Below are 22,893 nucleotides of genomic sequence, written 5' to 3'. Positions count from 1 at the left end.
CATTCTGGTTTTTTGAGGTGGTCTGTCTTAACTTTTTTAGAATTCTATCGGACATTGTGACTTTTGGTATTAGTGTTCCTGAAAAAAAGGGACCCAAACACACATACTGTACAGCATATTTTTTACAGCTAAATGTGTATATATGTCATGTCTGTGTAATCATGTTTTGTTTTAAGTCATGTTTTGTTTAGTTATAGGACTCTTTAGTTTCTGTCTTTTCACTCCCTTGTCTTGTTTCCATGATTACCCCATTAGTTTCACCTGTTCCACGTTTGGACTCATTGTGCACTCTTGATTGTCACCATAGCAACCCATTAGTTTTCACCTGTCACGTCACGCACCTGTTTCACGTCTTGAGTCACGCACCTGTTTTCGTTAATCATGTCTGTAGTATTTAAGTTCAGTGTTTTTCAGTTTGTCTTTCTGACGACCTCACCACATTTATGCTCTGTCCATGCCTGGCACTTCTTCCCATGTCCATTCTTCATGCAACTATTTTTGTCTAAGCCAAGTAAGTTTTTGCTCCATGTTTATAGTCTTTTTGTTTTTCATAGTTTGTTCTCCGCCACTGTGCGTGCTTTTCATTTGTACTTTTTTGCTATAGTCTTTTGGTTTCATAGTTTATTCTCCGCCAATGTGCGCGCTTTCATTTATTCCTTTTTTTTGATAATAATAAATAAATCATGTACCTTCATTCCCGTCTCGCCCGAGCCAACTTTCCGTTGCATCCCGGAAAAGCACACACCCAGGACCAAGTCTTGACAATATATAATTTATACACACATACACATTGGCCCCCCGACGCATTTTTACTCTCAATGTGGCCCCCGAGTCAAAATATTTGCCCAGATCTGGTATATGCAGATGAAAATTAGCCTTCAGCTACAATCTGGCACATTTACATTTTTTGGTCATTAGTGTGCATTGTCCAAAATAATACAAATATAACTAATGACAACTTCCTATCAGGAGTTTTATTACACATCTATGAACAAGTCTATTTGTGTGTCTAGTGGGACAGGCGAAAGTTAAGTCGGAGAAAATGTGGTCATTTATAAAATATTTAATGTTTCTGTGCAACCCGGTAGCAAATGCGTCACGGACCAGTTTCTCAGACCGGTGGTTGGGAACCACTGATTTTTTTACTGTAGGCCCTTCAAAAAAAGGACTCCTGTTGTATTGATGATCTTTGAGTAGCATTTTCACTGTAGGTCCTTCAAAATACAAGAACGCTCCTGTCATACCGAAAGTCTTTGACCAGCATTTTTACTGTACGTCATAAAAAATAGAAGCTTTCTGTCACAGAGAGGATTTTTGACTGGTGGTTTTGCAGTAGGTCCTTTTAAAACAAAAGTGTGATCCTCTCATCTACTACAGAATTTTTAACGAGCATTATCATGAAAAAAGGCAGAGCGCGGTTGTCTTGGACTGTTTTTGCAATAGATCCTGAAAACCACCAGGTTGCTCCATAACAGTATCAATCAAAACTACACTTTATTGTCTTTGCATAGGCAGACTCTTTGATGAAGGATGTCCCTAAAGATGTCTCTCACCAGGTGCAGTCTCCAGAGCTGGTGATGATCTCGCTGTCACTGATGAAACGACAGCAGGAGAGGTAACCTGCAATGACCACATTGACAATACTTTGCCATAATAAGTCACAGGACATGTCCATTTATTGGCACTCGCCTGTGTGTGCCGCCAGCTCGCGCATGACCTTGACGTTGCCGTCTTTGCCCTTGAGGTTATAGATGGAGCACATGTTGTCCAGACCTCCACAGGCCACAAGGTTGCCCGAAGGTGCGTATGCGCAAGTCATCACCCACGATGACTTGAGTGGGATGGCGTTCACCTGGAGAAAAAACAGAGAATATATTTTTTTAAACTGTGGGTCATGGGCCAAAATGAATCAGTTGCTGAGTTTCATAGGAAAATGTATTGTAAACATATATATTGATCAAGCAGGCACACTTAGCAAAGGGCTTTTTTCAGTCAGAATTTGTGGTAGTAAATTCATGTGTTCTTTATCAATTTATGTACAGCACATGTCAATGGTGTGGCATTTGTACAATTTACAATACAATAATATATAGTATACGGCAGAGGTGTGGACTCGAGTCACATGACTTGGACTCGAGTCAGACTCGAGTCATGAATTTGATGACTTTAGACTCGACTTGACAAAATGTAAAAAGACTTGCAACTCGACTTAGACTTTAACATCAATGACTTGTGACTTCACTTGGACTTGAGCCTTTTGAATTGACATGACTTGACATGACTTGCTACTTTCCCCAAAACCCAAAGATGAAAAAGTTATTCGGGAGCGCTCCGTATTTTTCATTGTGTACTTGTCTATCAGCGTTGCGTGTGTCAGCTGGTGTGGTCTCAGTACAACAGCCAATCAAATTAGATCTACTTTGTTTTCATCACACAGCATTCATCCAATCAAATTGCAGGACAACCAACGAAGAAGACATGTCCAAACCACACGCCAGTGAACAAAAAATGATACCTAAAATTATTTCGTTTGGGTATAAAAATTACGAGGTGGTCAACACAAAACGGTTTGCAGTATGCAACACATGCGGTTCGAAAATTACTGATGGAGAGGCAACAACTTCCAACTTCGTCCGACATTTGAAGTTGCACAAAGAACGGTAAGTTTTGAATGTAAGATAACGTTTATTGGCTAAGTACCGTGACTTTTATTTGCTGTGTAGTTAAATCAGTGAGGCTGTAAACTCACTGCTAACGTTATAACGTTATTGCAAACACGGGAATCTGTTGCAGTTCACTACCTTATTCATACTTTTTGTTCAGTGATTTTTTTTAAGCAGGGTTACGTTAGTCAATATATCACACGTAACGTTAGACGGCGGTCAGCAGCACCGCGTATTTTAGCCACCTAAAAAAAGACAAAAATAGTAAAATAAAGGTCAGTTAAAATGTATACTATATTATGAATATGTGTACCGTTTTAGCTAGCTTTCTGACATACTGTTGGTTGTTTACCTCAGTGGTCCCCAACCACCGGGCCGCGGCCCGGTACTGGTCCGTGGATCGATTGGTATCGAGCCGCACAAGAAATAATTTTTTTTTTCTTTCTTTTTTTAATTAAATCAACATAAAAAACACAAGATACACTTACAAGTAGTGCACCAACCCAAAACAACTCTCTCCCCCTTTTGTTCTGGGCATTGAACATGAAGACTCTTCCTTCACTGTTCCGAGTGGCCATGAGAGTCTTGGCAGTGCCTGCCTCCAGTGCTCCAGTGGAGCAAGTTTTCAGCCATGGTGGCATCATACTACGCCCCCATCGTGCACAAATGACTGACAGACTCTTGGCTAATTTGGTCTTTTGCAAATGCAATGCAGCATAGGGCCCTGACATATAAAAAGTACAACTTTTTTGTTATGTTCACGTATATGTCATGTTTTTTCAATGTTAACACTTTTGTACAAATAAGTACATTTGCACTTTATTTTTCAATGTGTTTGTTCTGTAAAGGAATGAGTTAATGTTTAAAATGACTGGTTAATAGTGCTATTATAAAGTGCAATGTCAGCACAATTTTCTTTCCTGCAATTTAAAATGCACTTGTTTTAATTAATAAATACAGCGTTTGAAAAGCATACACAATCTGTGTTAATATATTAGTCTGTGGTTAAAAGGACTTGAAAGGACTCGAAACTCAAAATGCAGGACTTAGGACTTGACTTGAGACTTTCCAGTCTTGACTTTGGACTTGACTCGGGGCTTGCCTGTCTTGACTCGGGACTTGACTCGGACTTGAGGGCAAAGACTTGAGACTTACTTGTGACTTGCAAAACAATGACTTGGTCCCACCTCTGGTATACGGTAATACAATGATTTATTACACCATATTGGGGAACCCTTCATGTTATCTGCACAGTAATTTAGCAATGTTTATTAATGTCTTTGTAAAAATGCCAGTTTACTTATTTCATTGTTGAATGAATACTATAATATTTATTACAAAAATCATACCAGATTAATACATATTTATACATTATATTAATCAAAATTAAATGCATTTAATTAGATTTAATTCAAATATAGAATTAAAAAAATTATTTGGGTATGGTACAGATTTTACATACAGTAACAAAAGTACAATTTGATTTAAAAAAAATTAAAAACTACAAATGAGTAATAATAATACCACTATTTTCAACCTATTCACATATATAAATATTGCACCTCGCTAAATGATTGCACTATGTATAAATAAGAAAACCAAAACACTATCTTGACACATTTTGCACACTGAGCGATATATCCATCCATCATAACTCATTCTCCTTCTATGCCACTTCAATATGGAATGCACTCCCAACAGGTGTAAAAGAAAGTGCATCTCTATCATTCAAAACCGCACTAAAAGAACACCTCCAGGCAGCATCAACCCAAGCCTAACCCCATCCCCCCCACCACATCCCACCTCCCTGGATTATAAATAATCTAATGTATATACTTGTTCTTATGCTTTCTGAGCTCACTATGTTCACTGCTCGTTGTACATATCCTACAAAGTGAGACCTACACTGTTGCAATGTCCATTTCTCTGATGATATAATTGTTGATGACCAGTGTTGGGTTAGTTACTGAAAACCAGTAACTAGTTACAGTTACTAGTTACTTTATTTCAAAAGTAACTCAGTTACTAACTCAGTTACTTACACCAAAAAGTAATGCGTTACTGTGAAAAGTAACTATTTAGTTACTTCTTTTTTTCTTCTTTTTTTTTTAAAGCTCCCATTAATGCCCTTTTTGCCTTCATTTCAGTACTGTTATTGCACTGGAGAATAATACAATCTGTTGATCAACTTGACATACATTTTTATTTTCCTTTTAACATAATTAATGAAAAACAGTGCAACATAAAAAGGCATTCCTCCTTTCTTTAAACTTGGACCAATGACCATTAATAAAAAACAAGTTTAAGTGCAACATAAGAAGAAACATCATCTTCCTTGAAACGTAAAGCCTGACATCTGGAGTGATGCTGCTGTCTTCCACACTTGGAGCCATGGATTGTAGAATCCTTGTTTTCAGTGGCAGGATCATTGACACAGATGGTGAAGTTTCAGTGCTCAGTAGAGATGGAACACTTTTGAGGGGTTTAAGCACCTGGAGGACCTCATCTGCCACTCTCACATCATCATCAGACAGGGTGACATTTGTCTTCAGGGTGTTGTGGGTCAATGCAGAGTATATAGCTGCCTGCTGCTCCAACATATCATAAGTGGAGTTCCACCTCGTTGGGACATCATGTATGAGCAGGCAGCTTTAGCATTTCTTGCTTTGTCTTAAGCACATGAGCAGCTGTTGTGCTTGGGTGGAAGTAAGAAACCTTCCTGATCCTCCCAAAGAGGCGCTCCATCCTATTGACTGAGATTCCCTTCTGTGATGCCAAATTCACTACATGTGCAAAGCACCTATCTGTGGTCCCAGTCCTGCCTCATTCTCTGTAATTATTTGATTTTTGGCATTATCACGTGTGACTGGGATATCTTTATCTTCCATTCCTCCACTGCTTGTGTCAGCACCTGCGCAAGGTGACTCTCGTAGAGGGGGCGTGTCTTCTCATCTCCCAGTCTGCTGTGATGAAGTGAGCGCTTATAGTTCCGCTGGACGTCCACCCGTCTGTCATGATGCTGATGCTCGGGATAGTTCATCCACAACTTTTTTCTTCTCCTGCTCATAAGGATCTGGCACAATCTTATTGCTGAAGTGGGTGCGCGACGGGATGTCGTAACGTGGTTCAAGCACGTTCAGCATGTGTTTAAAACCCTCGTTTTGCACAACCGAGTCTGCACTTATAAACACACCGATTCAATGGCGGGGCGTTCAAGCTCCTCCGTTACTCCGCTCGCCATGACCACGCTGTGTGTGGACTGAACGTGACAACAACTTTTTTTTGTTTGTTTCATATATCAAACCGCGGATCACCTCCCCCCACACACACACACATAGACCGCGCCTCTTTTCTTCTCTCCGGCTTGTGACAGAGGAAGATTCAGAAGAACGACACCGCAGCGCTTCTGTTTCTAGCCGATACTACATCAAAAGTAACGTAAAATAACGCAGTAACGCATCATGTAGTAACGGTAACTAAATTACTGAATAAAAAAAAATAACGCGTTAGATTACTAGTTACCGCCGAAACTAACGGCGTTACAGTAACGCGTTACTTTGTAACGCGTTAGTCCCAACACTGTTGATGACTGAAGTATGCCGATAGCTCAGGACTACTCAGGACCTTTGTATTGTGAATAATAATTCATGCTGCCCTGAGCGATATAGAGAATCTGAAATTATTAATTCAAATGTATTTATATAATAATTAAATGTATTCTTATTTACATCTTCAGGGTGGTGTGGTTTAGATGGTAGAGCGGCTGGCCAGAAACTTGAGGGTTCTGATGTGGGATCTGAGCCAAGGATGTCCTTGTGGCTTGTGCAGCCCTTTGAGACTTTTGTGATTAAGAGCTATATAAGTAAACTTTGATTGATTGATTGATTCCTGGTTCGAATCCAGCTTCCGCCATCCTAGTCACTGCTGTTGTGTTGTTGGGCACGACATTTCACCCACCCTGCTCCTTTCAGTGCCACCCACACTGGTGTAACATATCTTAAAATGTAGATAATGGGTTCCTTTCAGTGCAAAGCGCTTTGAGTCACATGAGGAAAAGCACTCTATGAAAAATACTTCACTTCATTTTATGTATACAGTGTGTATATATATATATTTTTGTGTATTATATTTGTGTATTTCTGAAAAATCAAGTGTGCATGCTTGATGAAATGGTACAGTCGGTATCGAGCTCAGTGCACTCAAATCTACAGTATTTGCAATTTTTTTACTCTTTCAGCTTTTTCCTTTGTTTTTAGTTTGTAGATACAAAAGATAGCTAGCTCGCTAAATTAAACTAAACTAAAATAGCTTGTTCTCCAGTCAAACTCTCGTACATGCCGTTAAACATGACATAGTTTGCTTTATTTGACAAATTGTATTTATTTATTTTACAGACAATTTTATATGACATTATTGTTTCTTTTGTTAATGTCAGAGTTCGTTCTGCAAAAGGGTAATCCCTAGAAGTGCACAGTTTATGGAGAGGGACCCAGAGTTAAAATATACATCATCATATAGCCCGCCGCGACCCCGAATGGGATAAGCGGTAGAAAATGGATGGATGGATATAATACACAAAATTCAGTAGAATACAATTAATTTCAAAATCTACCCACCCTATACCCATTTACAATTCCATACCAACCTAGCAACAGGTTGACATTTACAAAAAAGGAATCTTTAAATCCACCAAATCAGTCTCGATATCCTATTTTTTAAATTTGATTAAATTTGCATCTTGAAGATTTGCGATCATTTTTTCATACATACAGAGGCGAAAACCAAAATTATGCGACAATTGTGAAATCCTCACCCATGTGGGGTGTGCTAAATATACTAAGCATAACACAGCAATACATTTTGCTTAAAACGCTTTTTAAAAATTTATAAAAAATGTCATTCATTTACAGTGTTGGGTTAGTTACTGAAAACCAGTAACTAGTTACAGTTACTAGTTACTTTATTTCAAAAGTAACTCAGTTACTAACTCAGTTACTTACACCAAAAAGTAATGCGTTACTGTGAAAAGTAACTATTTAGTTACTTATTTTTTTCTTCTTTTTTTTTTAAAGCTCCCATTAATGCCCTTTTTGCCTTCATTTCAGTACTGTTATTGCACTGGAGAATAATACAATCTGTTGATCAACTTGACATACATTTTTATTTTCCTTTTAACATAATTAATGAAAAACAGTGCAACATAAAAAGGCATTCCTCCTTTCTTTAAACTTGGACCAATGACCATGAATAAAAAACAAGTTAAAGTGCAACATAAGAAGAAACATCATCTTCCTTGAAACATAAAGCCTGACATCTGGAGTGATGCTGCTGTCTTCCACACTTGGAGCCATGGATTGTAGAATACTTGTTTTCAGTGGCAGGATCATTGACACAGATGGTGAAGTTTCAGTGCTCAGTAGAGATGGAACACTTTTGAGGGGTTTAAGCACCTGGAGGACCTCATCTGCCACTCTCACATCATCATCAGACAGGGTGACATTTATCTTCAGGGTGTTGTGGGTCAATGCAGAGTATATAGCTGCCTGCTGCTCCAACATATCATAAGTGGAGTTCCACCTCATTGGGACATCATGTATGAGCAGGCAGCTTTAGCATTTCTTGCTTTGTCTTAAGCACATGAGCAGCTGTTGTGCTTGGGTGGAAGTAAGAAACCTTCCTGATCCTCCCAAAGAGGCGCTCCATCCTATTGACTGAGATTCCCTTCTGTGATGCCAAATTCACTACATGTGCAAAGCACCTATCTGTGGTCCCAGTCCTGCCTCATTCTCTGTAATTATTTGATTTTTGGCATTATCACGTGTGACTGGGATATCTTTATCTTCCAGTCCTCCACTGCTTGTGTCAGTACCTGCGCAAGGTGACTCTCATAGAGGGGGCGTGTCTTCTCATCTCCCAGTCTGCTGTGATGAAGTGAGGGCTTATAGTTCCGCTGGACGTCCACCCGTCTGTCATGAGCGCAACAGATGATGCTCGGGATAGTTCATCCACAACTTTTTTCTTCTCCTGCTCATAAAGATCTGGCACAATCTTATTGCTGAAGTGGGTGCGCGACGGGATGTCGTAACGTGGTTCAAGCACGTTCAGCATGTGTTTAAAACCCTCGTTTTGCACAACCGAGTCTGCACTTATAAACACACCGATTCAATGGCGGGGGCATTCAAGCTCCTCCGTTACTCCGCTCGCCATGACCACGCTGTGTGTGGACTGAACGTGCCAACAACTTTTTTTCCCCACACCCACACACACATAGACCGCGCCTCTTTTCTTCTCTCCGGCTTGTGACAGAGGAAGATTCAGAAGAACGACACCGCAGCGCTTCTGTTTCTAGCCGATACTACATCAAAAGTAACGTAAAATAATGCAGTAACGCATCATGTAGTAACGGTAACTAAATTACTGAATAAAAAAAAAAAACGCGTTAGATTACTAGTTACCGCCGAAACTAACGGCGTTACAGTAACGCGTTAGTCCCAACACTGTTCATTTATAAAGCTATTAATCTCATTCCAGATCATCTGGCCTATACAGGCTATACTAAAGCTAGTACACTTTAGATGAGGATTTTCCCTCTTAATAAAGGTTTACTTCTAGTCTTTTATGTCTACTACTCAGTGGCCTAGTGGTTAGAGTGTCCGCCCTGAGATCGGTAGGTTGTGTTTCAAACCCCGGCCGAGTCATACCAAAGACTATAAAAATGGGACCCATTACCTCCCTGCTTGGCACTCAGCATCAAGGGTTGGAATTGGGGGTTAAATCACCAAAAATGATTCCCGGGCGCGGCACCGCTGCTGCCCACTGCTCCCCTCACCTCCCAGGGGGTGAACAAGGGGATGGGTCAAATGCAGAGGACAAATTTCACCACACCTAGTGTTGTGTGTGACAATAATTGGTACTTTAACTATGAGGAGTGGTCACTGGAATGAGCTGGCAGAGTCTAGAATTTAATTATTGTACTACGTTATACATAAAACAAGCACTGGAATCTGTTGCACTCAGTTAGCTTCAGAAGATTGTGCCCATAAAAAAGAGGATCTGAGCGTTAAAGTTTGCCCATGATATAACACGTATGGCTTTCTTCTAAAGAATCTCCAGTTTTTTAAGATAACTAGGATACGTGTTACACCATATGACCTTGCAATAGTTTATATGTGGTTCAAATAGTCTGATATAGAATTAAGAGAGCGTTATAAGGAAGAAAGTGCTTCAATTTTGAGAGTAAACCGACGTATTTAGATAATTTATTCAGTAAATATTCGATAAGGCTTTTGAAATTTGTAAACCCATCTATGTATACTCCAAGGAATTTAGTGCTCTCAACTCTCAATTTTTTTACCATTTATTTTAATCAGTATGTTATCAACGTTTTTCTGGCTTCTATTCGAAAGAAATATAACGTTTTTTTTAAAATTTATATTTAAAGATAATTTATTACATTAAAACCAATTATCTACTTTAACTGATTCATTATTGACAATAGTTTGAAGGCTTTCAGGATTTTTGTGTGACATGAATGCATTTGTGTTATCAACAAAAATTACTTTGTGAAGAGTAATTGATGAGTTCACAAAGTCATTTACCCGTATTTTCCGCACCATAAGGCGCCCTGGGTTATAAGCCGCGCCTTCAATGAACGGCATATTTCAAAACTTTGTCCACCTATAAGCCGCCCCGTGTTGTAAGCCACATCTAACTGCGCTAAAGGAATGTCAAAAAAACAGTCAGATAGGTCAGTCAAACTTTAATAATATATTAAAAACCAGCATGATGTGGGCGCGCATGGAGTCGTATATCAACATGGACGGAGCTGCGTGAAAAAAGCCACCCGGCCTCTTCGCGTAAACTTAAACTTACCTTAACCACTCGCTCATCTTTTCTTCATCCATCCCTTCGAGTTAGCTTTTATGATGACGCCGGCTGGAAAGGTCTTTTTTGGCAAGGTCTTCCTTTTGAATATCACCATGGGTGGAAGTTTCTGGCCATTAGCATGGCAAGCTAGAACCACAGTGAAGGATGACTTCTCATTCCCTGTGGTGCGAATATTCACCGTACGTGCTCCCGTTGTATCCACAGTGCGGTTCACAGGAATATCAAAAGTCAGTGGAACCTCGTCCATGTTGATAATGTTCTCTGGCCGGATCTTTTTTTCAGCTATCTTGTTTTTACAATATGCACGGAAAGTAGCCAGCTTTTCTTGAAAGTCTTTAGGCAGTTGCTGTGAAATAGTAATCCGTGTGCGGATGGAGAGATTGCGTCTTTTCATGAACCGGATCCCTGTCGCTTAGTAGGAGCCATTTTGTGGTCTTTACAGATGTAAACACACAAAGGAAATGAAACGTACGGTAATATCCGCGCGCTTTTTCTTCTTCTACGCGGGCGGGTGGTTGCTTACAGTAGAAGAAGAAGCGCTTCCTGTTCTATGGGGGCGGGTGCTTACCTTGGCGGTTGCTTGCGTAGAAGAAGAAGCACTTCCTCTTCTACGGGGAAAAAAGATGGCGGCTGTTTACCGTAGTTGCGAGACCGAAACTTTATGAAAATGAATCTTAATATTAATCCATATATAAAGCGCACCGGGTTATAAGCCGCACTGTCAGCTTTTGAGTAAATTTGTGGTTTTTAGGTGCGGCTAATAGTGCGGAAAATACGGTATATATAATATATAAATAAGTGGTCCAATATGGAGCCTTGTAGAACTCCACATGTTTGCAGAGAAAAACCGGCTGCACACTGTCTGCTCAGCAAACACTTGTGAACGGTACATGTTATCTCCTCAGGAGGAGATTACACAGAGTTTGTCTTACCTTATTGGTCGTGATGCTGTCCCACACGATGAGTTTTCCATCTTGTGACGCACTGACGCACAGCCTAGTGGCACATTAACAGACAATCTCATTTGTGCGCAGTTTTCTGGCATCTTTCTGTGTGATTTTTGCAGCAGGAGATTTCACTTTTTGGCACTAGTGTCATCAACACCAACAGTACTCACCTGGAGTCAGTGGACCAGTGCATTGCATAGATCTTGGCCAGGTGACCCCTCAGGGTTTTCCTGGTCTTCAGCTGGACTCGGCCCACCACATTGATACTGGCCGCAGCCTCCTGGAGGGTGGTGTCCTGCATCACCTTACGCGCCGCCTATAACGGGGAGGGGAAAACAAACAGAAGCCCTTTTTACACTGTAAAATCTGTCATTTTATAAATCCGGCATTGTGAGGTTCTATCAGAGCTGTGACAGACTTGTTATTCTCACTTGTACCCACCCTGCTTTGTTGAAAGCAATCGTCGCAGGCTGTTACACAAACTTACAATTACAGCAATATACTTTTTGTTGTAGTTCTGTGAAAGGCAATATATCTTCTGTTAAGGTTCGGATGCAGCTATTTTGCTGTGTAAAACTGGCTCGTGAGAGTATAAACCAAGGGGTTTCAAATGTCAGGCTCTGTGATCATTTGGTTTTTTTTGGCCTGTGCAATGTTTAAAGAAATACTTTAATCAATTAATTCAAACATTCCAAAATCCAATTATGAGATGTATTGGGAAGGAAAAATTAGACATGTCTTCACTTTGATCCTTTAATCAGATAACTTTTTTGCACAATTACAAAATGAAACGGAGAAGATCACAGCACCTCAACCACAAATGGCTCAAAAGTCAAACAAAACTGTGTGACGTCAGTAAAATGTTGTAAGACTTCACAGCTCATGGAGCATCTAAGGCACAGGTGTCAAACTCTAGGCCTGGGGGCCAGATCTGGCCTGCTTCAGCATTTTATGTGGCCCAGTTAAAGTTTGGAAAAAATGTGCATCAATAAAGCACTGCATCTTTTTTGAAAAACATATTTGTTCTTTCAATTTTGACAGGAAAACAAAGATTTGCGTACAATTGCATATCTTCTATACTTTATAATTTTCTGTTCATGCAACAAGATATTTGAAACATTTATTTGTTATCAAAAATTAAATACCTACAATAAATAAAACTTTTTCACTACTCATACGATTTTTTGGATAATGGATAAAAAAGAAAGTGCATCTCTATCCTCCTTCAAAACCGCACTAAAAGAACACCTCCAGGCAACTTTTTTTTTTTTTTTCTTCTTTTTTTTCAACTTTTTTTATTGGCATTTTCAAACAGACAGAAAAAAGTACAAGTCAAAACAGTACAATTTTAAAGGCAGTAAATGATTCACACCCTTTCCCTTAAAACCCAAACCACCCACCCACCCTCCCACCCCACTCAGGTCCCACTAACGAGGGACAAATGGCGCAATTGTGTAACAAGTAAGACGACAAAGACAGACACATTCTCTCACACACACACACACACACACACACATACGCGGCCAGAGACAGACAGATATATATATATAAAATATATATATATATATATATATATATATATATATAATAATAAAATAAAATAAAAATTAATAATAATAATAATAATATATAATAAAATAAAAAAATAGAATAAAATAATACTAATAAATAAAAGGGAGATTATTCCTCATCTGCGTCTGGGCATAGGTCAAGAGAGTTGACATACAGCAAAAAAGGGCTCCATGAGCTTTCAAATGCTTGAACCGAGCCCTTTAGCGAAAACCTAAGTTTTTCCAGTTTTAGATTGTAGAGAACCTCTCTAATCCAACGGCCGTGTGATGGGGGGCGAGCCAGCTTCCAATTAAACAAGATCAATCGCCTGGCCAGCAGGGTCGTAAAAGCAACAGCACGTTTTAGTGGTACCGGGCACATGTTATCGGGGCACCTCCAGGCAACTTTAACCCTTGACTAACACCCTCCCCCCTCCACATCCCACCTCCCCGGATTGTAAATAATCAAATGTATATACTTGTTCTTATGCTTTATGAGCTCACTATGTTCACTGCTCGCTGTACATATCCTACCAAGTCAGACCTACACTGTTTCAATGTCCATTTCTCTGATTATGCAATTGTTGATGAAGCCCCCCGCCCCTAGCACCACATCCGACCCCCCGGATCAAAAATAATGTAAATAATTCAATGTATATACTCTGATGATTAACTTGTGTGATGACTGTATTATGCTGATAGTATATATTTGTACCATTAATTGATTTACTTGAACCGCGACTTAAACAAGTTGAAAAACTTATTCAGGTGTTACCATTTAGTGGTCATTTGTACGGAATATGTACTATACTGTGCAATCTACTAATAAAAGTTTCAATCCATCAATGAATGGAGCCTTGACTATTGGCCGATACCCACATTAGTCCGATACAATATTAGAATGAATCATAGTACATACTAATATTATTTTGTAGACTAAAATGTTTGTTCAAGTGAAATTAGTCAAACAGAACAATAACCTGTTAAACTATTAATCTTATGAGAGACTTATACTGTCTGTATATTGAAGTAGAGTGGTAATTTGTTGTTGGCTACATAACTGGCCACAGTAGTTTAAAGATAAAATGTGCTGCAGGACTGCTTGTTTCAGCGCTCATATTGGACGTTTTACATGCAAGCCAATATCATCCAATACTTGCTTCTTTTTTTTTTGCTGATATTGGACTGATAATATCGAATCGGGACATCCCTAACCTAAATATCTCCTTGTCACCCTGACTTATGATTTCAAATCAAGTCATCCATCTGTAAAAAAAAATATAAGAAATATGAGGTGATTATATATTTACTAGAGATGTCCGATAATATTGGCCTGCCGATTATAAATGCTTTAAAATGGAATATCGGAAATGATCGATATTTGTTTTGTTATTATCGTTTTTTTTTTTTTTTTTAATTAAATCAACATAAAAAACACAAGATACACTTACGATTAGTGCACCAACCCAAAAAACCTCCTTACCCCATTTACACCCATTCACACAAAAGGGTTGTTTCTTTCTGTTATTAATATTGTGGTTCCTACATTATATATCAATATATATCAATACAGTCTGCAGGGATACAGTCCGTAAGCACACATGATTGTGCGTGCTGCTGGTCCACTAATAGTACTAACCTTTAACACTTAATTTTACTCATTTTCATTCATTACTAGTTTCTAGGTAACTGTTTTTATATTGTTTTACTTTCTTTTTTTATTCAAGAAAATGTTTTTCATTTATTTATTTTATTTTATCAATTTTTTTAGAAAGGACCTTATCTTCACCATACCTGGTTGTCTAAATTAGGCATAATAATGTGTTAATCCCACGACTGTATATATCGGTATCGGTAATTAAAGAGTTGGACAATATCGGATATCGGCAAAAAGCCATTATCGGACATCCCTAATATTTACATTCCTGTACAGTTTATTTACTGTTACAACTTAGCAACATCTTTGAGTGAAGCCATAATGACCTAATGGCCATAATGACCTACTCAGTGGCCTAGTGGTTTGAGTGTCCGCCCTGAGATCGGTAGGTTGTGAGTTCAAACCCCGGCCGAGTCATACCAAAGACTATAAAAAAATGGGACCCATTACCTCCCTGCTTGGCACTCAGTATCAAGGGTTGGAACTGGGGGTTAAATCACCAAAATGATTCCCGGGCGCGGCCACTGCTGCTGCCCACTGCTCCCCTCACCTCCCAGGGGGTGATCAAGGGTGATGGGTCAAATGCAGAGAATAATTTCGCCACACCTAGTGTGTGTGTGACAATCATTGGTACTTTAACTTTAACTTTTAACTTTAATTGTGATGTGGCCCTCAAAGAAAACTAGTTTGACACCCCTGTTCTAAAGCAAGAGGTTACTTAGTGCGGTCCTCAGCTATTTTTGTATAGTTATACAATCAATCACATTTACATCTTATATGTTCATTAATGTGCATTATCCCATGTAATAAAGATATAACAAATCAGGAGTGTTATTATAAATATGAACAAGCTTATCGGTGTGTAGTAGGACAGGCAAAAGTAAAGTTCGGATGAAATGCGATCATTTATAAATAATTGAATGTTTCTTGGTAGAAAATGCATCACTGTTATTACCTCTGTATGAGTGTGTTTTTTAATTAATTTTTTAGCTTTTTCGTAATGCGTTGTGGTAATTGCGAGATGCACTTTGGACAACCCTGGCCTACAAAGTAGATGTGTTTCCATAGTAACAGTTTTACGCTGCAGCAGATGAATTCACATGCTATCTTATCTTACTGACAGGATGCAGTGCGTCTCCCATAACAATGTGACCTCGGACTATGTTAAGGTAACGTGCGGAGTCCCCCAAGGTTCGGTTCTTGGCCCTGCACTCTTTAGTATTTACATGCTGCCGCTAGGCGACATCATACGCAAATACGGTGTTAGCTTTCATTGTTATGCTGATGACAGCCAACTCTACATGCCCCTAAAGCTGACCAACACGCCGGATTGTAGTCAGCTGGAGGCGTGTCTTAATGAAATTAAACAATGGATGTCCGCTAACTTCTTGCAACTCAACACTAAGAAAACGGAAATGCTGATTATCGGTCCTGCTAAACACCGACATTTATTTAATAATACCACCTTAACATTTGACAACCAAACAATTACACAAAGCGACTCAGTAAAGAATCTGGGTATTATCTTCGACCCAACTCTCTCGTTTGAGTCACACATTAAGAGTGTTACTAAAACGGCCTTCTTTCATCTCCGTAATATCGCTAAAATTCGTTCCATTTTGTCCACTAGCGACGCTGAGATCATTATTCATGCGTTCGTTACGTCTCGTCTCGATTACTGTAACGTATTATTTTCGGGTCTCCCTATGTCTAGCATTAAAAGATTACAGTTGGTACAAAATGCGGCTGCTAGACTTTTGACAAGAACAAGAAAGTTTGATCATATTACGCCTATACTGTATATACCTTTATATACCTACAGTATATATATATATATATACCTATACTGGCTCACCTGCACTGGCTTCCTGTGCACTTAAGATGCGACTTTAAGGTTTTACTACTTACGTATAAAATACTACACGGTCTAGCTCCAGCCTATCTTACCGATTGTATTGTACCATATGTCCCGGCAAGAAATCTGCGTTCAAAGAACTCCGGCTTATTAGTGATTCCCAGAGCCCAAAAAAAGTCTGCGGGCTGTAGAGCGTTTTCTATTCGGGCTCCAGCACTATGGAATGCCCTCCCGGTAACAGTTAGAGATGCTACCTCAGTAGAAACATTTAAGTCCCATCTCAAAACTCATTTGTATACTCTAGCCTTTGAATAGCCCCCCTTTTTTAGACCAGTTGATTTGCCGTTTCTTTTCTTTTCTCCTCTGCTCCCCCCTATCCCTTGTGGAGGGGAAGACACACAGATCCGGTGGCCATGGATGGGGTGCTGGCTGTCCGGGGTCGGGACCCGGGGTGGACCGCTCGCCTGTATATTGGTTGGGAACATCTCTGCGCTGCTGACCCGTCTCCGCTCGGGATGGTTTCCTGCTGACCCCACTGTGGACTGGACTCTTACTGTTATGCTGGATCCACTATGGACTGGACTCTCACAATATTATGTTAGACCCACTCGACATCCATTGCATTCGGTCTCCCTAGAGGGGGGGCGTTACCCACATATGCGGTCCTCTCCAAGGTTTCTCATAGTCATTCACATCGACGTCCCACTGGGGTGAGTTTTTCCTTGCCCTTATGTGGGCTATACCGAGGATGTCGTTGTGGCTTGTGCAGCCCTTTGAGACACTTGTGATTTAGGGCTATATAAATAAACATTGATTGATTGATTGATATTGTTTGGTATGGGAATGCCAAGATTGTAATCGAACCTAGAACTGAACCAGTGTCACATTGTTGAACTCGGGAAGTTCCACTGTTGTCCATATCCGGGCTTCTCTTGCTGTATTTGACGTGTTAAAGTGTAATAAGGTGTGAGCTACTTACAGTGATCTGATCTTTGAGGTTGTCCGCCTCCTTTCGCAGTTGCTCCATTTCACCCATGGTGATGCTCGTTTAGGCACTGTCACCACCGGAGACAGGGATGGGATGGCAGGAAAACTGAGTAAAATGAACACAATAACAACAACAACAATGACTCGTTCAAACTAAATCAACGATTTCCCCGTGTGGTAATAACGCTGCATTGTCAGCTGTTGCAACATGAGTGTTTGCCTACACTGCAGGTCCCACCTCTCCCTAGGAAGTTAACGATTTTGCAAGTCAAACTTGCGCTCTTGGCTGCTTTGCAAACTTTAATAAACACACAGAAACCGGTATGGCACACCCCCCCCCCCCACAACCGTCATCCTCCACACACACGCACATCTAGTCGCTCATACAACATGAACGTATGAATATTCATGTGGAAGATTTAAAGAAGTGAAAGTATTTGCTCTTCTGATGATCCGCCCTGTGTGTACACACAAACCAGTACGTCCTGTCATAATGTCATCACCTACGTCTATGAGGCACTATTAGAATTGTGCATGTGTGTGTGTTTGTGTGGGGCGGGGGGGCGTTTAAGCATTCAAAATGTTGATTGCTATTGAATCTGGTAATGTCGTGATTACAAAATAGGCTGCAGTCAATTCTCTAATGGACAAAATCAGTGAGTGTGAGAATCGTCCAGCATGGCAGCACATCCTGACACGTCTTTTGCGGATGCAAAACCACATAAACCTGAGCGCCCCGCTTGCTTAAACATCGCTCAGATTCAGTTTAGAGCTCCCTCTCTTGAAAAACAAGACAATAGTGATGGTTTTCTCTTGATCTTCCACTTTCTCTCTCCCAATTTGAATTAGATTGGCTTGTAAAAGACAAGACCACATGGATTTGCCTCTCATTTGTGTAAAGGGAAAAAGTCCAATGTCTGTGTGACTTTTGGGCCATCTGGAAAGCTGCTAGTGAATGCACCAACATGTTCAAATGATGGCTTAGCCCCTTAAACTTGTCAATAAGGTCATTTTAATGGAAGTCCCATGCTGTCTGGCCTGCCACGGTTGTGTTTGTGATTAAATGGCTGCAAGAATAGGGAGGGCAGTTGGGGGTGGCAATGGTAGTGGCGAGGTTGCTGGATGGTAAAGTGCATTAACACCATTGGAGAGAGAGAAAGGGACAGTCTGGAAGGGTAAGAGGCGAGTTTAGGAGAGTGAGTTTTAAATCCCCGCCGACTGAGATTTTTAAAGAGGGTAGGGCGGGTGGTGGGGGTGTGCTTTTTGAATCAAATCTGCGTTCATCCGATTACTGACTGCTCTTTGCATGTGGTTAATAGATGGAGGGAGGACAGGACAGGGGATGGGGCGGATGACACCCAGGGCAGGGGATGGGGAGCTAGATGGAGACAGAAGGTAGGATATTACCTTTTTAAACAGCAGACATTTGAGTTGAGTTGAGTTTGAGTTTATTTCGAACATGCAAGTATACAACATGATACATCACAATCTCCAGTTTCTCTTTTCAACATGTTCGAAAAGGAGTAGGAAGAAGCAGAGCTTATTTAATCCTACCCCTTTTCTTTTACATAACAGTTGCTAAAACTTTTGTTCACTTCCTGTTCTCAATTTATTCACAATATACTCCATAAGTAATCACAATAAAATAAGTAAATAAATGATAATTGGTGAAGTAAGTTACATTTCATATGTTGAGATAAGTAAGATTATTTTGTGAGTGAAAGAATGGATGAGTTAAATACATTCAGAATGTTTATCATGGTTCTTCTTCTTTGTACTTTGTAAACACTTTCAGTTTGAAGAGTTTCTTGAAGTGAATCATATTAGTACATTGTTTGATTTCTTTGCTTAATCCATTCCATAATTTAATTCCACATACTGATATACTGAAGGTCTTAAGTGTTGTACGTGCATACAAATGTTTTAAATTACATTTCTTTCTAAGATTATATTTCTCCTCTTTTTTTGAGAAGAATTGTTGTATATTCTTGGGTAGCAGGTTATAGTTTGCTTTGTGTATCATTTTAGCTGTTTGCAAATTCACTATGTCGTAGAATTTCAGAATCTTTGATTCAATAAATAAAGGATTTGTGTGTTCTCTATATCCAACATTATGTATTATTCTAACTGATCTTTTTTGTAACACCGTTAATGAATGAAGTGTACTTTTGTAATTATTTCCCCATATTTCTGCACAATAACTCAGATATGGTAACACTAGTGAGCAGTAGAGAATATGAAGTGATTTTTTTGTCTAAAGTTAAAGTTAAAGTACCAATGATTGTCACACACACACTAGGTGTGGCGAAATTATTCTCTGCATTTAACCCATCACCCTTGATCACCCCCTGGGAGGTGAGGGGAGCAGTGGGCAGCAGCGGTGGCCGCGCCCGGGAATCATTTTTGGTGATTTAACCCCCAATTCCAACCCTTGATACTGAGTGCCAAGCAGGGAGGTAATGGGTCCCATTTTTTATAGTCTTTGGTATGACTCGGCCGGGGTTTGAACCCACAACCTACCGATCTCAGGGCGGACACTGTAACCACTAGGCCACTGAGTAGTCTAGAACATGTTTTGCTTTATTCATTATTGACGTGTTTCTTGCTACATTAATTGTATTACAACAAACATGTATTGTACATGTAAATCAAGAATCAGACTTTCACTCCATCCTAGTTAATGCATACAGTTTGGTAACCCTGCCACTAAGGAGATACTTGGCTTAGATCAGGGATGCCCGAACTGCTTGCCTCCAAGGACCAAAGTGAAAATGTGCCAACGGCTACACTCAGTAACTGTAAGCGTTCAGCGGCATCATGAGTGTACGGATTGTAAATAATTCTATGTATATACTCTGATGATTATCTTGTGTGATGATTGTATTATGATGATAGTATATATCTGTACCATGAATCAATTTAAGTGGACCCCGACTTAAACAAGTTGAAAAACTTATTCGGGTGTTACCATTTAGTGGTCAATTGTACGGAGTATGTACTGTACTGTGCAATCTACTAACAAAAGTTTCAATCAATCAATCAAAGTGAGGGGTTAAGTCCCATACTGCCATATGTAAAGTAGAGATCATCATGTTCAATAGATGGCAACTAGTTAGCCTTATTGTGAACATGCCATCAATATTTATGTGAGCTTGAAAGGGGTCAGTAAGAAAATGTATTTGGGAAGCCACCCTTTGGCGAGCCAAACAAAACATCTCGGCCCATGAGATGGGGGCACCCCTGCTTTTTTTTAACAAAATGTTTTTTTAATTTTTGTGTCTTTTCAAAAAATGCCATAGTAAGGGTTCATTCTAAGCACCAAGCACTATACTAACAATGTGATGCTATGAAATCAATAATAGTTATAATAATATAAACATAATCATATTCAACCATTAGCTAAATTGCCCAATAAAAACAGATTCATCCCTTTAATCTAGTTCATTGACGGTTTTGTATTTCAGACATGTTTTCAGCCATTGAGAAATCATCCAATGTGTATTTAAATCAAATGATTGATTACTTAAATAGGCATTGTTATGGATTGTAATATATTGTGTGTCCCAATTAATTAAATATACATTTTTATTTTGATATTTTATTATACACTAAATTGGCCCTAGTGTGTGGATGTGAGTGTGAATGTTGTCTGTCTATCTGTGTTGGCCCTGCGATGAGGTGGCGACTTGTCCAGGGTGTACACCGCCTTCCGCCCGATTGTAGCTGAGATAGACTCCAGCGACCCCAAAGGGAATAAGCGGTAGGAAATGGATGGATGGATTATATATGTCTCTATCTGTGTTGGCCCTACGATGAGGCGGCGACATGTCGCGAGTGTACGCTGCCTTCTGCCCAAGTGCAGCTGGGATAGGCTCCAGCCCCCCCGCAACTCCGAAAGGGACACACGGTAGTGTAATGATGGATGAATGGATGGGTTAATCTTTAAATCTATTTTTTTTGGCACATTTTACAAAACAGGAAAAGCTGCCTAAAAATATTAACACAAGTATAAAAAAAAATATATAAAAAAAAAAGAGCCTTGTTTAAATTACAAAATACATTTTTCAGTAATAAATAAATATATTTTTATATTTCATAACATACTATTTTGGTGATTTTAATGTATTATATATTTAATTGTAATGTTTAATGTATCTTTATATTTATTTTGAATTATCTTTGGTATTTATTTTAGAGTAACATTTTAATTTTGTACACTATATTTACTATATGTAGTGAGCAACACATTAAGATATTGTTCCAAAAATGCCAAACAAAACTTAAATGATTTAGCGCCAAATTAATTACCATTTTTGGATGTGAAACATCAACATAGCAACAAGCAAACACGTCAAAAAACAAAATGGGCCTCACCAGTTTGGAGACTCCCGTCAGGATGTTCCAGAAGACTTTCAATCACGCTCGTGCAGCCGTCACTCTCTGAATGTTGTCATGAGACTTTTTAGCACTTTCCATTCACTTTATGCCGGGGGACACGACACAGCCGGCGTGATGCTCCCCTTTGTAAGTCACTCTCTCCTGTCGTCCTAGGAGGAACAGATGAGGATTGGAGGGATGAAGGGAGATCAAGGACGAGGGGATAAACCCTGGCATGGACAGTGAGAGGTGTGGGCTGGTTGGTGGTGGTGGTGGTGGTGGGGGCTGACAAAAAGGGAATGGACACAGGGAGGGAGACCAAAGAAGGTGTTGGCGTACAGTGCAGGGGTCACAAGACACGAGCATGGGGTGAATCAAGGAATGGAAACAATGAAGGGGAGGGGTGGAAGAAGCAAAATAAGAGAGTCTGGGAATATGACTTTTTATGGTGACGAGGGAGTCCTGAAACTTCCATGACTACTATCAATGTTTTAGAAACCTAAGCGGAGAGCTAAGATTAGAAAGATAATAGGACAGTGAGGGAGAAAAACACAACATAACCATAGCTAAAATAACAGGTCGAGTACATACAGTATACAACCCAATATGTTTATTGCCATTTGTACAGGTACAGTACAGATACATTGGAATTCTTGTGCGTTAGAAAATGGAATGGCATTGAAAAAAGATATAGATATGTTGTATTTACAGGTAAATAAATTAAACTAAACTGTACAGAAGTTATACACAGTGCCAGTAATGCAAATAAATAAAATAAAAGGAATAATGAGGGGAACACTGTACAATTCAATCAATCAATCAATCAATGTTTATTTATATAGCCCTAAATCACAAGTGTCTCAAAGGGCTGCACATAAGGGCAAGAAAAAATTCACCCCAGTGGGACGTCGATGTGAATGACTATGAGAAACCTTGGAGAGGACCGCATATGTGGGTAACCCCCCCTCTA

The 22,893-nt window shown here is 39.6% G+C and overlaps 1 protein-coding gene across 2 annotated transcripts in view; it reads right to left on the bottom strand.

The window, feature by feature from the left end:
* The window catches only part of gnb3a (guanine nucleotide binding protein (G protein), beta polypeptide 3a), a 33,196-nt gene extending 11,026 nt beyond the window's left edge, over positions 1 to 22,170 (bottom strand). The window contains exons 1-6 of one of the 2 annotated variants that reach the window (XM_061947821.1): positions 21,921 to 22,170; positions 17,539 to 17,614; positions 11,668 to 11,813; positions 11,483 to 11,546; positions 1,690 to 1,852; positions 1,554 to 1,620 (exon numbers count right to left, since the gene is read on the bottom strand). In XM_061947821.1, coding sequence (XP_061803805.1) covers positions 1,554 to 1,620; positions 1,690 to 1,852; positions 11,483 to 11,546; positions 11,668 to 11,813; positions 17,539 to 17,595 — 497 coding nt within the window. In that variant the 5' untranslated portion in view covers positions 17,596 to 17,614; positions 21,921 to 22,170. Of the gene's footprint in view, positions 1 to 1,553; positions 1,621 to 1,689; positions 1,853 to 11,482; positions 11,547 to 11,667; positions 11,814 to 17,538; positions 17,653 to 21,920 lie in introns of both variants that reach the window. The other variant, XM_061947813.2, reaches the window with a different exon arrangement.
* Between the last annotated feature and the right edge of the window lie 723 nt (positions 22,171 to 22,893).

The sequence above is a fragment of the Nerophis lumbriciformis genome, linkage group LG04 (genome assembly GCF_033978685.3).
Source record: "Nerophis lumbriciformis linkage group LG04, RoL_Nlum_v2.1, whole genome shotgun sequence".
Taxonomy (NCBI): Eukaryota; Metazoa; Chordata; class Actinopteri; order Syngnathiformes; family Syngnathidae; genus Nerophis; species Nerophis lumbriciformis.
Note: the sequence above shows the minus strand (reverse complement) of the source record. Positions and strands in the feature narration are given on the sequence as shown.